The sequence below is a fragment of the Chelonoidis abingdonii genome, chromosome 19, assembly GCF_003597395.2.
Source record: "Chelonoidis abingdonii isolate Lonesome George chromosome 19, CheloAbing_2.0, whole genome shotgun sequence".
Classification (NCBI taxonomy): domain Eukaryota; kingdom Metazoa; phylum Chordata; order Testudines; family Testudinidae; genus Chelonoidis; species Chelonoidis abingdonii.
Genome location: NC_133787.1, coordinates 18191860 through 18208000, shown reverse-complemented (window position 1 = coordinate 18208000; position 16141 = coordinate 18191860). Strand labels below are relative to the sequence as shown.

General features: G+C 38.0%; 1 protein-coding gene across 7 annotated transcripts in view; it reads left to right on the top strand.

Moving 5' to 3' along the window:
- PHKB (phosphorylase kinase regulatory subunit beta) overlaps positions 1–16141 on the top strand; it is a 232696-nt gene that overhangs the window by 48420 nt on the left and 168135 nt on the right. For all 7 annotated transcript variants that reach the window (XM_032787057.2, XM_075073813.1, XM_032787060.1 and 4 more), the window contains 2 exons: positions 2590–2679; positions 12323–12461. In XM_032787057.2, coding sequence (XP_032642948.1) covers positions 2590–2679; positions 12323–12461 — 229 coding nt within the window. The remainder of the gene's footprint in view (positions 1–2589; positions 2680–12322; positions 12462–16141) is intronic.

Here is a 16141-nt window from a genome sequence, read left to right as displayed (position 1 = left end):
GTGGACAAACAGGAAACTGATTCAAACCTCCACGGGTCTTTTCCTGTTTACCTGGCCAGTGCATAGGAGTTTTGAGTGCTGTCCAGAGTGGTCAGTGGTGATCTGTGGGATAGCTCCTGGAGGCCATTAACTTCGATTTCCGTCCACACTGCACTAAATTCGAATTAGTAAAATCGATTTTAGGGTTACTCCTGTGGTTTAGAAGGAGTACTAAAATCGATTTTAAATAGCCCTTTAATTCGAATTAGAGGGCTGCGTCGTGTGGACGGGTGCACCATAAATTCGAATTAAAGCCGTTTAATTCGAATTTAAGGCGTCGTGTAGACATGGCCTCAGAATATACTAGATATCTGCATTTCAAACAATTATATCTCCAGCATGGTATTTGTTCAGTACTGAGTAGGAGGGAGGAATGTTGCTTGCTGAATCATCACTACCACTTCCTGCAGCACCCTGGGGTTTCTTTGTGGTTGAGGTGTTCCCATTTAAGTATTGATCAGACCTGATCCTTCTTTATCTTGTAAGGTGTATATGAGGAGTCACATTCTAGGTGGAGTGATTGAAGGTCTTGTCATGTTAAAGTGTTAAAAGTTCTTCCTTTAATTTGTTTAAAGTTTAAACCACTATTTAAATAAACTAGAAACTAATATGATAGAGTACCCATCATGGTATCTCTTTTCAGGAAAATGGCTGCCAGGCAACTCTGCAACTGGCAATTGTAGCTAAACTTCCTTTTATATATTATTTTTCATGGTAGACAGAGGGAAACACTCCTCACTATCTGAACTTTCAGATTGTTTGCCGTGGTCATTATGGGTGAACCATACTTCTAAATGCCTCTTTTGCCCTATTCATTACAGAGACCAAAATACTTATTTTTTTCCTGCAACTGTGTTTGTTTGCAAATTACTGATTAAAGTTCTGAGACTAATTAAGAAAGAGAATTATCTAAATTATTGATTAAAAACCTGACTAAGAAACTGAATTGGGTAGTTATGTATTAAAAATAATCTTTTATTTGACTAATATAGCCATAGTTTATCTATGTGGACTGTAAAGACTGAAGAATCTAAATTAGGTTTGTTACCCTGTCCTCATTTTGTATCTAAATTTGTCACTTAAGTATACTGTGCTTCTGATTAAAACTTTAACAATACAAATCACTTAACGTAATAGCTCTAGATATTATCAGATTAAACACTCATCAGTGGTAGTATATTCTTTGTCAGACATCCATGTACCGAAAAGTGTCGCAGAGTCCTGTCATAGGAAAATTGAACACTACTTTTACAAAATGCAGATCCTGTTGTCTTTTGGAGATTGGAGATAAGGAAAGCATACATTTCAGTAGTAACAGCTGTCAAGTCTTTCCCATAATTTTAAAGAGAGAAAGATAATGAAACCTAGAATGCTGATTGTAAGAAGGAAAAATTGAATGCTTTTTGAGGATGAAGGAAAAGAAATACTCCCTAATGGCATACAAAATTAGGTCAACCTCATACCTGTCTAATGGATATAGATTAAAATATGGTGGTTCCTAGAGGCTCCAGTCAGGATGAGGTGAATTTGTTTTCTGACACAACATCTCCAGGTGGTGGTATCAGTGTGTCTTTTTTGGATATCTGAGTAGAGGATACTGCATTTTCTCCAAAGCTGATCCATGTCCCCAATTTCAAAAGTTTATAGTTTTTAACCTTAATAAGTTCTGAATTCTTTACTAGATGCAAAACATGCCACATATAGTTCTTACTGGTTATGAGGTTAAAAATGTCATGGATACACAGAAGCTTCACTGAAGAAGTCTTAACTTTAAAAATAAACTGAAGCGTAAGGAGATTAAATAATCATTTGGCTGTTCATGGTCTTCTGGTTTCTTAAGCATGTAATGTTCCTTACTGTAACAAGAATGCATTAATTCTAGCTCTCTCTTTTGAAGGAAGGCACCTCAGTGCCTCTGACCTTATGAAGTGGTCACTCCTGAAGTTGTTTAATTGTGTTGTAAATGTGCAAAGTTACATTGGTGTGCAATTTCTTTTTAAAATGGTTTTCATTTAATGCTGAGGCTTGTCTTAAATGTATAGGTACACTAGTTCTGAAGAATACCTGTAATAATATATAGGACTTTTGTCGTTTCTTCTCCTCTTCTAAATGCCTGGATTTAAATTCTGTAGGACCCAAAGAAATAGAAATCAAGTCTTTTTCTGAATGGAACTGTGTAGCTCGTGTAGTAACAAGTTCAGATTTTCGGTAATTGAATGGTGGCTCTTACCCTGGAGGCATTTAGAAAGTGGTTATTGTTGGCTAAGAACTGGTGCGAGAGCTTGTCTGTGGTTACAGCCTGTGAGCCTGACACTAGGGGGTTTTAGTATTGGACAATCATGTAAAATCAACTGGTTAACAGAAGAAGTAAAATGACATATTGTAAGTGAATTGAAACTGAACAAAGTGTTATGTTTGTGTCTTAACATGCTTTTTCTTGCATAAATATTTAAGAGCATTTTTAAACAATATTCCTATAATAATTTATGGAAATAATATTGATGTTGATTTCTGCATTTTTAAATAAGTTTTTGTGATTTCTTTCTTTAGGCTCTGTTTATGAACCACTTAAAAGCATTAACCTTCCAAGGCCAGAGGGAGAAAGTCTGTGGGATAAATTGGATCATTATTACAGAATTGGTAAGTAAAGTAAGGGGAACTCTTTGTAGTAGTCAAAAAATATTTGCAATGTAACTTGCTAAAATTCCTCAACTGCCAAAAAATTCTTATCTGTTTGAATGACACTTGAAAAAAATTGTATAGTGAATTAGTTTGAATGTCCTGTATACTATTTGAAAACTCATGATCTTTCTCTAACTGTTTTCAAAGCAACCTGCTGCTGATCAGTTGCCATATTCAATAGGTCATGTTGATTTTTATTGGCTCTACTCTAAAAAATGACTACATAAATAGAGCAACTTCTTATTCAGCAGAATGGCTCCATAGCTGTATCTCTCTTAACATGGAGAGAGAGAAATAAATGTTTCTTATTTACCCATATTAGTCTTACAGAACCATTGCAACTATGAGAGAAAGAGCTAGATTCTGTTATTATGCATATTAAGTTAAGAATCATCTCATTGAGTTGATATAGCTCACAGGCTAGTCTTTTAGCCTAATGAAGGGGGCAATGTATATATGTAACTTCTGTCAGTGCAGACCCTGTTACCTATATAATGAGTCACTACACAAAAATTGTGACATTACCTAGGGTATAATCTGGACTGTTAAACAGCTGTCTTCTCAGTTCTCCAACCTGGGTGCCATTTATACTACTTTGCTAGGAGAGCAATCACTCAGGGCCTGCTCTCACACAGCCTTCAGCATGTATATTACTCCCAGCTTTACAGTATGAGTGCTTTGGCCAGCCACCCTGGAATTACATTGCAAAGCAACACCATCAAATTCCCAGTCTCAGACTTTCCCCCAGAAATGTGCATTTTGGTACTGCCCAGCCCTCTCCTGGACAATACAAGCTCATATAAAGTCCATTATTTATAAATAGAAAGTGATAGGCACAAATCCTGTTATCTCAAAATTGAAGTTTCCCAAACACTTCAGTCTGAGCTCACTGGTTTAAATAAAACAAGTTTATTAACTACAGAAAGATTTTAAGTGATGACAGTTAATGAGTCATAAAAGTCAGAATTGGTTACAAAGAAATAAAAGGTGAAATGCAACTAACCCCTAATTTAACAAGCTAAGTGATTTCAAAGCAAAAGTGTCTCTCACCGCATATTTTAGCAGTCTTATTGGCTGAATTCCTTCCTGCCAGGATCCCTCCCCAATCCAGTGATGTTTCCTTTCTCCTTGTGATGCCGTGCAGAGATGAAGGGAGAGATCTTTTGGGGACATTTGTTCCCTTTCCTTATAGTCCTCTTTTTTTCTTTGAAAATCATCTTCAGTTGAGGTTCAGGAGACAGCACATCTGTGGGAAATGGCAACCTCCAGTTGTTCCTTTACCAAAATGTAGATTTCTCACTGTCTTTTGTCTCTGAAGAACTGGTTTGTGCCTGCTTTTCTAAACTTGGACCATGTCTCAGCAATGTCTTACAGTAGAATTTTATAACTATGTACAATGTTGCCACACATATTTTACCAGGACAATAATGATCAGCAAATTATGAGTTTTCAAATGATACTTCACAAGGCATACTTTACACAACATTTATCATAGTCTTCTAAAAATGATGAATATTGGGATACAGACTGTCACAGAAATATGTAAGGACCGTAAAACACATGTCATATTTCTCAGATGCTGTCCAATATTCTATAAAAAGAACAAATATTTCTACTATAGGAGTTTCAAAGTTTGTGTTGAAGTTATGTTAAAATAAACAATAAATAAAACTAGATCACTCATGCATTCTGACTTCATATTTTTGTGTCATTTTATTCTCTTGCTCTGAGCCAACAGTGTAAAAATTGGCAGCAAAACTTGCAAATACCTTAAGATTTCATTAGAAATAACTCCTAAATTTTTGGGGGGTGAAATTAGTACTTACTAGCAGAAGTCACAGCCATAGTCCTGGTCAATATAAAATTTTAAACCATCTAGATTAGCATAGGTTATTATTTCTTATTAGTTGCCTCTAAAGTGTTTGCTAATTTGTTATTTTTAAAAGCTATGTTTATTATTTTTATTTTAAATTGTATCAGCCTATAAGAGAGGAACACTTGAGACACATCTCAATATAGCATCATATCACTTCTGTTAATTTTCCTTGGTGGTAATTAGTGTTCTTTTGGACTGAATGAAAGTTCAAACTATGTAGTAAGTGATGGTGAAAATGATGGGCCATTCCGAAAAGTTATAGTCTTTAAGTGGGGGTGGAAAAGTTTGAAAGAAAGAAAAAGCTGTCAAGCAACATTTAAGGACCTTGCATAAAGCTTAACAGAAACTCAATAAGAGTTTAAAGTTATGCATAGGAAAACCTTTTGAGGATTCAGGGGTTTTTTAAATAGATTTTCTATGGCCAAAATAAAACTGCCAAAATCCCTAGCCATTTCCCTTAGTGCAACTGAAGACTAAAACACTAAAGCAAACTATGTAAACAGAGTATCTGCCACTAAGATGCAACCTACACTTTTCCTCAACTCAGGGAGGCACTCCCACGAACTCTGAAATTCCAATCTGAAACCCCTTCTGAGGTTGAACCTACATTCACACTACTCTGTTTTTTTGGGGCCCTCTCCTCAGGGCAGCATGGTATAGGATAGAAAAGGAATTGTACACAATATCAAGAGAGTGGGCAAAAATTTATTTCTAATTAATTTTCTAATTTAAATTATTTAAATACATGTTTATTTTTAAAACTAAACTGATTGTCAATTTCCAATTTAATAATGTAGGTTGAGGCCTAATTTTACTATAATCTATTAAAATAAAATAATATTAAACAATACATGTGTTCTGCCAAAGTTTTAAAGAAAGTTATTTGACTGAACTAAAGAAACTGTGATTAAGAACCTGGAACTAGAGGTTATTGAAGTGCTAAACCAGTTTTTGACAAAAGTAACCACTTCTGCTCATGCAGAGAAAAATTTTATTCCTTTCAGTTTATTGAACTAGTTCTGTTCACCGACTAGTTTATTCAGAGTTGAGAAACCAGTTTGGAGTTCAAATAACAGTAAAGCTTGGTTTCCTCTTCAATCTATGAATGAAAATGAGATACACTAGTTGTAAAATCTTGAAGGACATGTTCATCCAAAACAATCATTTCAACTCACTAACTACAGATAATAGTTCCTTTGTTCAGTAAATCAGTTTTAAAAGTAAAACATGTTTTGATCAACCTCTTGATATTTATGTATCCAGCACACTTAAGGTAGTTTACTTAAAAGCATTTAATATTTTTATCAGTTTGTACATTTTTAGTTTAATTTGAATTTTCATCCAAATAGAGCTTGACCAAATCACAAGTAAAAATATTAATCCTCATCTAGTAAATGAGAAATGACTCACTCACCATAATAAAAAAGTAAAAATTAAAATTCTGAATAAATATAAGTTAAGTTTTATAGTTGCATAAATGTGTATAGATATAGCTTATCCTCTCAAGTAGCAAAAAGAAACATAAAGGTGATGTTAACTTAGAAATCAACATGTTTTAATGGTTGTCAACCAGTGAGAAATCAGCCTTTCTTTAGGAAAATAATCAGAAGTACAAATGCAAAACAAAATTAAAATTGATTACTTATATCAAGGTTTCCTGGTTGCTGATTTAAATCAGGATTTAAATTGGTGATTTAAATCAATCAATCCACTCTACACATCATAGTGCTGAACTTATGCTTGTGAAATCAGCAATGTTATAGCTTTTTGTTAATTGTTGAGTTACTTTTGAATACAAATCTGTTCTAAGAACTTAAAATAGTTTCTTAAATCTACTATTTTAATACAAGTATGAGACCCTAGCCACATACTCAAGGTGGCTAGCCCATTTTGCTGCTCGCTAAGCTGCTGCTACATTACAGTTTAAGGAAGCTAGCTCACTGAGAGCTACTGAGAGTATGTCCCCTTGATTTAGGAATCACACCTCCACCTCGACATGTAGCCATACCATAACTAGGGTGATCAGATGTCCCTGTTTTTATAGGGACAGTCCCGATTTTGGGGACTTTTTCATATATAGGATCCTATTATCCCCCCACCCTCTATCCCGATTATTCACACTTGCTGTCTGGTCACCCTAACTGTAACTCTAGCTGTTTTGCTGTACTACTGGATATAATGATGCCAATAGTTACTAGAATGAATGGTCTTATTGTATTTTCATAACATAAGTGACATCGATTTATTTAAACATTTAAATATTTTTAGGTATCTATCCTGAACTGTCTTCTAAATTTAATTATTTATCACTTCTAATTAAATATGTGATCAATCGTAATCATACACACACTGTTTACTTAAAGGTGTATGCTATCAAGAAATAGCTATAAAAATGCCTGTTGTTTTTTTTTTAAATCAAGTCATGATTGTGCAATTCACTGCCGAAATTTTAAGTTTAATCATTCATTGGTAGTGCACAGTAAACAAAAAAAGATATGTCAGCCTGAAAAGGAGGGATGATACTCTGTTAAAGCATGCAAAACACCTTGAAACAAATTTTTTGGTTCATGCGTGATCAGTCTATATGCTATTGTTTTGTAGATTCATTGTTTTTGTCTTCCCTGTGGAGTGGATGACCGTTCAATTTACTTTTAACAGTTGGCAATGGCAAATCTGTGCTGCTGTTTACCATTCATCTGCTTCAGGCTCTGCTTGTACTGCAGCCAGTGTTCTGTTTCAGCTGAAAATGTATTATTGAATTTAATCAATTCTAGAATGAGCTACTAGCAAAATGATGTGTCAAATAATACTCAGTCACTGAAGGTTTTTATACAGTGTGATACTAATTTTTCAACCTAAAGTTAAAATAAATCTAAAATTTGGTTGTTTTCTGACAGGTAGCAATGTGTAGAGGTTGGTCTACATTGAAAAACATGGTGGCACATTCAAAAAGTACCTTTTGTGTTGTGTTTTGTTAAGGAGTATGTTATTTTATAAGTGCCATGATTAAAGAAATTAAACCAAATCATGAATCTTTTAATTATTCACAAGATTTTTGAATCTTCACAATTCAGTGGGATTAAACATTAAAACACACTAAATATTACTTTTTTTTTTTTCCCTAAATCCCTTGTTGAAGCTTGAAAATAATATTTACATACTTTGTATGTGTTGCAATACCAAGAAATGTTAGGATGAGTTTAGTAGTTGCAGACATTCTTTAATTTTACTTTTATGGATATAAATGAAACAGTTAACTCACACGATTAACTCAAAAAAAAGTAATTGCGATTAAAAAAAATTAATCACGATTAATTACAGTTTTAATCACACTTTTAAACAATAGAATACCAGTTGAAATTTATTAAATTTTTGGATGTTTTTATACATTTTCAAATATATTGATTTGAATTACAACACGGAATACAAAGTGCACAGTGCTCACTTTATTATTTTTTATTACAAATATTTGTACTGTAAAAATGATAAATAGTATTTTTCAATTCACCTCATACAAGTACTGTAGTTTGGGTTGCCAACTGTCTAATCACACAAACCCAACCACGCTTGCCCCTCCCCTTGCCCTACCCCTTCATCTCTCTCTTTCCCCCACCTTCACACACTTTCACTGGGCTAGGGCAGACGTTTGGGGTTCGGGGGGTGTGCGGGGTTTGGAGTGTGGGAGAGGGCTCTGGGCTGAGCTTGGGGCAGGGTGTTGCGGTGCAGGGGGGTGCTGGGTGCAAACTCTAGGAGGGAGATTGGGTGATGGAGGGGGCTTAGCCCTGGGGTGAGGGGATGCAGAGTGTAGGCTCTGGGAGGGAGTTTGGGTGTGTGTGGGGGGGCTCAGGGCTGGGGCAAGGGGGTTGGGTGTAGGAGGGGGGAGGGGTGTGGGCTCTGGGAGGGAGTTTGGGTGCAGGAGGGGGCTCCAAGCTGGGGTAGGGTTGGGGTGCGGGAGGGGGTGAGAGGTGTGGGCTCTGGCCAGGAGGCGCTTACCTTGGGTGGCTCCCAGTTGACAGCAGAGAGGGGCTAAGACAAGCTCCCTGCCTGCCTCCCTCTGCTCCCAGAAGTGGCCAGCACATCCCTGCGGCCCCTGGGGAGGACACGCCCTGGGAGACTCCTGGTGAAACCGGGCAGGTTGGCAACCTTAACTAGAGTGCAGTTTCTTTATTGTGAAAGTGCAATTTACAAATGTAGATTTTTTTTTTTGGGGGGGTCAGGTAACTACACTCAAAAACAAAACAATGTGCAACTTCAGAGCCTACAAGACCACTCAGTCCTACTTCTTGTTCAGCTAAAAACAAGTTTGTTTACATTTACGGGAGATAATGGTGCCAGCTTCTTATTAACTATGTCGTCTGAAAGTAAGAACAAGAAACTTTTGTACCCGGCAGTGCAAGGTATATTTGTGCCAGATATGGTAAACATTCATATGCTCCTTCATGCTTTGGCCACCATGCCAGAGGACGTGCTTCCATACTGATGGCATTCGTTAAAAAAAAAAAAATGCGTTAACTAAATTTGTGACTGAACTCCTTAGGGGAGAACTGTATGTCTCCTGCTCTATTTTACCCACATTCTGCCATATATTTCATGTCATAGGAGTCTCGGATGATGACCCAGCATATGTTCATTTTAAGAACATTTTCACTGCAGATTTCACAAATGCAAAGAAGGTACCAATGTGAGATTTCTAAAGAACTCTCGACCCAAGATTTAAGAATCTGAAGTGCCTTCCAACATCTGAGAGGGAGGAGGTGTGGAGCACGCTTTCAGAAGTCTGAAAAAAGGAACACTGATGCAGAAACGACAGAACCCGAACCACCAAAAAAGAAAATCAACCTTCTGCTGGTGGCATCTGACTCAGATAATGAAAATGAACATGTCAGTCTGCACTGCTTTGGATCTTTATTGAGCAGAACTCATCATCTGCATGGACACGTCCTCTGTAATGGTGGTTAAAGCATGAAGGGACATATAGATCTTTAGCGCATCTGGAACGTAAATATCTTGCGGTGCCAGTTATAACAGTGCCATGTGAACACCTATTCTCACTTTCAGGTGACATTGTAAACAAGAAGCAGGCAGCTTTATCTCCTTCAAATGTAAACAAACTTGTTTGTCTGAATGATTGGCAGAACAAGAAGTAGGACTGAGTGGACTTGCACGCTTTAAAGTTTTACATAGTTTTATTTTTGACTGAATTTATTTATTTGCACATAATTCTATATTCGTAAGTTCAATTTTCATTTTAAAGAGATTGCACTACAATACTTGTATTAGGTGGATTGAAAAATAATATTTCTTTTTACAGTGCAAATATTTGTAATAAAAATAAATATGAAGTGAGCACTGTACACTTTGTATTGTGTGCTATAATTGAAATCAATATATTTGAAAATGTAGAAAACAGCCAAAATATTTAAATAAATGGCATTCTATTATTTTTTAACAGTACCATTAATTTTTTTAATCGCTTAACAACCCTAAAGGAAACACTTTGTATTTAGTGACTTTTGTAGCTTCAGATGTTGTTAGTTTTTTTTGCAAGAAGCTCAAGTTTTACACTTCACACTTATAACTGTGAGACATAGAAATTTCCCTTTTACTTACTACGATGTGTTCCTGTAGCTGATTTCTGGGCTCCTTCTTGGATGGTAGTTACTGAGCACTGTTAGGGCTTGTCAACACTGACAAGTTTCTGTGCAGAAAAGCAGTTTTTGAACTCCAAAGTGCAGACATGAACACAGTGCCAAGGCACTTTATGTGCAGAAACTCCTCAGTTGCAGCGCTGGGAAAAAACCCACCTACATGAGGGTCCTAAGGCTGTTTGCACAGAGGCCCCAGCACTGTGTTGCCAGTGTAGACACTTCATTGGTTTCTGTGCTGTAATTGGCCTCTGGAGCTGTCTCATAATGCCTCAAGTGACCACTCTGCTCATTGTTTTGAACTCGGCTGCCCTGAAGACATGCACCCTTCCCCTTTCAAAGCACTGTTTCTGACAGCCCTTGTGTGCTGTGCTGATCTGCTCCGAGAGACAAAGCAAACCATTAATGTGGAATGCTCATGTTGTTGAACACAGAGACCGGTGTGTGTGTGATAGAGAGACATTGCTGTGCAGACAGCCCAGGGAGAGAGGCGGCGGGCTGATGTCGGGGCTTCCCCCTCCCCCTCGAGACACCATGCTGACATGCTCTCTGTCCCCTAAAACACACTGACTCTTTCCCCACCTCCATACACACACACATTCCCTCCCCCCGGCCACTTCAGTTGAAAAGCAGCTGGCAATGTAGTAGGATGCTCATGGAACAATGGGATTGGGAAACCTGCATCGTGTGATGCTATGGCCTGCCCCATGAGGCACTGCAAACCCTTCACAAAGTACCTTGTGGCCAGTTGCACAGTGGGATAGCTACCACAATGTACTGCTGTCTTTGCGATTGTAAGAGCTGCTAATGTGTATGCGCTCCAGTGTCATAAGGAGTACAGTGTGGACACTTAACAGCAGTTTAATTACAGCATTTTAATAAAAGTGGTATAACTTTTGCCACAGAAACTTGCCAGTGTACTTGCAGAGTTTTTGCGCTGTAAGTTTCACCAGTGATAGGGAACTGGTGAAAGAAAAGCAGTGGTTTGTATACTCAGTTCCTCAGGCATCAGAGAGTGCTGACACTTGCAGCAAGCGCATCCATTGCTGATGAGAGCAGTGCTGTAGAGCAGCTATCCTACAGTGCAGCTCTCTTGATAGGTCTTGTGGGAAGGGGTGTGTGTGTGAGCGGAAGGCATTCCAGGTCCCTGCTCAGTGCCCTCGATGCACTGTTTCATGTCCCAGCAGCCCCATTACTTCCTTGTTTATTTCATGGCATTTTTTAAAAACCCCTGCTGTCTGGCTGCTTTCTCCGCCACATCTACAAGCAAAGGGAAAGGGAGTTTCAAACTTACAGTGGCTTACAGTGGGAAGGGGAGGTGTCCGTTTACCTGGTGTCAGAGCAGTGGAGATGCTGGCCAGAGTGGTCACTTTTGGAATTGTGGGTTATCCTCCGGAGGCCAAAAGGTGTTTACACAGATAGAATGCCTCTCGTGAATGTTGTTTTCTGAGTTTCACCGCAAAAAGTCATTAACCAGTGTAGATGCTCCCACGGTCTTAGTGCAAAAAAGGGACATTTTGCGCTTTAAATGGCAAGTGTAGACATAGACTTAGTGCACAGTGATCAGTGTGTATACAAGAAAAATACCTGAATAATTCGAAATTGTTTCCATTGGGCAAAGAGGATTTTTTAAACTCTGTCTGTCCTTGAAACCTTTTGGGGACAAATCAAAAGACTGTAAACTTTTATTTAAATTACATTTTAAAAAATGCAGTGCCCATGTAAGCAAATTCAGATTATTGGAGTGGCTTGCATTGAGATGCTTCTAATGTAAATAGGCTGTGATATAACTATAAACTTATTTTTAATCAGAACTTGCTTTGAAGACTGATTTTTGAAGAAATATTAGCATAGGAGAGAAAGATAAAAGTCATGGCATATATGGGGGGGGAAGAGAGAGAAGGGGAAATGACCTTGTTTTTGGATCTCTGGTTGGTTTGTTGTTTTTTCTCTTGTTTTTATTTCCATTGTGTAGTTCTCTTAAAGGTTGTCAGCACTTTATTCCTAACTTTTTTTTCCCCTTAAGCTTAATTTAGGCTTGGAGGAAATTGAAATCTTAAAGATTTGTTTTTCTTTGCAGTCAAGTCAACGGTGTTGCTTTATCAAAGTCCAACAACTGGTCTCTTTCCCACAAAAACGTTTGGTGACAACCAGAAGGCAAAGGTGCAAGACAGTCTTTACTGTGCTGCATGTGCTTGGACATTAGCACTTGCATATAGGTAAATTGTTTTTCTTCTGATTGTAAAGACTGTTAATAATTATCCCATGTTTTGATTTTATGGTGTTGAATACCATAGAAGCATTTAACCAAGAGACATCCTTTATCAAAATAGTTTTGTAAACCTATGGAAATGCAAAAAGTATAAGAAGCATGGTATAAATGTGCATATTGCCAGTTTAATAACTGTCACTTGACTTTCGTAAGTTAGAAAACTGATTGATTGATTGATTTTATTGAGCATAACCTTTTGAGATGTTTTGTCTTCACGTAAGCACCTCTTCTAAATTTTCACTGTCACTGGTGTTTTGAGGCAGTATGATTAAGGTATGTTGTCAAAAATTCTTATGGTAACGAAGAATATTCAAAGAAGTACTACTTCCTGAGTGAGTGGAACGTGTGATGATAAATAAAGATAGCAAGAGGCTTGAGAATGGTGGCAGCTGGATGCAATTAGATTGAGTCCTAGAAGACAAACTGAGATTTGAGAAATAACAAGAAGGATTCTTGATAGGAAAGAAGCCAAAGAATATTTTAGTAATCCGGCCATAAAGCACCAATTTTGTTAAAGGGTGGAGTGTGAATTCGTTTTCCGCCTCTCAAATTCAGGCTTGTTTATACTAGTTTCTTAACTCAAGTAATTGCCAGCACCATTACAGGGTCTGAACTAGACATGCCCTGAATATGTTTTGGGTTACAGATGTTAGTGGTTATAGGTTTAGTGTAATTGGCAGTCTATTAACCTGAGATACGAAACTCTAATGTAGACTTACGTGAAGGGTAAATCTGCTTAGATGAAAAAGGATGTCTTTTATTGCAGCCTTGTTTTCATAGTTTAAGAAATTTATTTTCTAGGACTATTCTACAGTTTTTACTAGTATAACTATGTCAGTAAGTAGTGTGATTTTTGCCATCATAGTTTTGCTGAAACTCTAGTATAGGCACAGTAATATCAATATAAATTTGCATTTTACTGGCATAGCTTATTTTGGTTCATAAAACAGAAGGAGCTCTACCAGTAGAAGTACTTTTTATATACCTGTATAAATGTCTCACATTAATGAGTTTTTGCCACCTGAACTCTAACAGTACTGCTAAAATTTCAAAACTTGTTAAAATGTAGACAGGCCATTAGGTTAAAGAGCAGAGAGAACCTTTAAGAGAAAATGTTGATATATTGAAAGTGATACGGCATTGAAGCAAAACATGAGTTTTTTTGCAGTATGAATCTTTTCCGCTACTATTTTTGAAGATAAAATTAAAATGCAGTTCTAATCTGACAAGTGAGTTTAGGAAATTAGGTAGTAGGGCTCCACATTTGTCTTGACTCCAGATTAGATTTTATCAATTTAACTTGATTTTTTTTTCTGTAAGTCCTGTTAATTCAACCTGGTACCTGGAAGATAAACTGGGTTCTTTCCTTCTCAGACATCAACACTGATACATTTTGCAGGCCAAATTTTTGCCTTCAGTTACACCGGTGCACTTCTACTGTGTACCTGTTGTTGTATATTTGTAACTAGAGGCAGAATCTGACCCAATAATTGCAACATAATTTTGATTATGAATGAGAGAATAAAAACCTTTTTCTTCGAGTAGTGTCCCTGTGGGTTCTCCACTGTAGGTGTATGTGCGCCCCTGCACCTCTAATTGGAGATTTTTGGTAGCAGTGTCCATTGAGCCTGTACATGTGCTCTCTCTCCCCCATGGTTTGCCTCGAGGCTATTTTAACACTGGGCCAGCGAACCCTGCTCACTTCCTTCTCAACAGTCTTTGGCCTGGAACAGAGTGAGCAGTCATCCCTTCTTTATCTGTGTCATTCGCATAAGTAGTAGTAGTTTTTGTTTATTTGTTCTCCTTAATAGTTAATGTTTCCTTACTTTCTTTTTTAATCCCAAAGGAGTTAAAAATAAATAAATAAAAAAGTAAAAAAACTTAAGTTTCCTGTCCTATCTGGGGGCATGCCCCCCTGCCACCCTCCGGACGTTTAGTAGACTTAAAGTTTTTTTCAGTTTAAAAAAGGAAAAGGTGATGATTTTAAGAATTTTCTGGATCTTACCAACAGGATGGCATATGAGCTGCAGATTCCCCGACAGGAGATGGCAGATACACATCACAAGTTGGTGGATATTCTGCACACCTCATCCAGAATTTCCCTCCCAATTAATGAGGCAATTCTAGATCCTACCAAAGTCATCTGGCAGACACCAGCCTCCATCACACCACCAGCAGCAGAGCCAAAAATAAAAATAATTTATATATATATATATTACATCCCTCCCAAAGAGGCAGACTTTGTTCAACATCCACAACCCAGCTCCATCATAGTGAATGTGGTTAATGCACAAAGCAAGCAACATAATGCCAAGTCAACCCCATACGGTTGGGCTTGACAAGATGGCATATTTGTCATCGACATTACCGTTTAGAGTCACAAATTACCAAACTGTCATGGCCAAATACAATTTTATTAATTATGGGAAACTCAGTGCATTTCTAGAACATTTACTGGAGACACAAAAAAACCAGTTTCAGACCATTCTTAGGCTGGTCTACACTACGAGTTTATCTCGAATTTAGCAGCATTAAACCGAATTAACCCTGCACCTGTCCACACAATGAAACCCTTTATTTTGATATAAAGGGCTCTTAATATCGATATCTGTACTCCACTCCGACGAGGGGAGTAGCGCTGAAATCAGTATTGCCATTTCGAATTAAGGTTAATGTGGCTGCAATTTGACGGCATTGGCCTCAGGCCTCAGGCCACAGTGCGCCATTGTGACTGCTCTGGAAAGCAATCTGAACTCTGATGCACTGGCCAGGTAGACAGGAAAAGGCCCATAAACTTTTGCATTTCATTTCCTGTTTGCCCAGCGTGGAGCGCTGATCAGCACAGGTGACTATGCAGTCCCAGAATCAAAAAAGAACTCCAGCATGGACTGTACGGGAGATACTGAATCTGATCTCTGTATGTCTGATGAGGGAGAATAATCGTCTATCAGACAACTCGGTTCCAAAAGACAAAAGGCCAAAACATGACAAAAATCTCCAAGGCCATGATGGACAGGAAGCCACAAACAGGGACTCAACATAGTGCTGCATAAAACTAAGGAGCTGACACAAACATCCAGAATGTCAAAGAAGAGAAATGGACGCTCACAGAGGGAGGGTGGGCGACTGACGATTGCAGCGATATTCACAGTTCCTGCACTCTCCGAAAACCATTTTGAATTCTTGGTTGAGCTCCCAAAGCTTGAAGGGTCAAAAACATTGTCATGAGTGGTTCAGGTATATGTTGTCAGCCCCTCCTCTGTGAAAGCAAAGGGAAAACAGTCGTTTCTCGCCTTTTTCAATGTCACATATGTCGTGAATGCTGCTGGCAGACGTGGTGTCGCAGCACTGCACAGCAGCATCCTCTCCCTCCACTTGCCTTGTGAACGGCAGACGGTACAGTAAGGAACTGGTATCTGTCATCATCGTCCTTGAGTGCTCCTGGCGCCTCGGTGAGTGTGCTGGGGTGCCTGATCTCCATTAGACAAAAAGCGTAAGAAGAGAATGATCTGGGAAGTCATTCCCATTTTTGTCCAGACCCCCCAACCGACCCACCAAGGACGACCAGGAGTGCCCATTGACAGCAGCAGAACCGGTACAGTTTATGACTGGTTAAACTGGTCATTA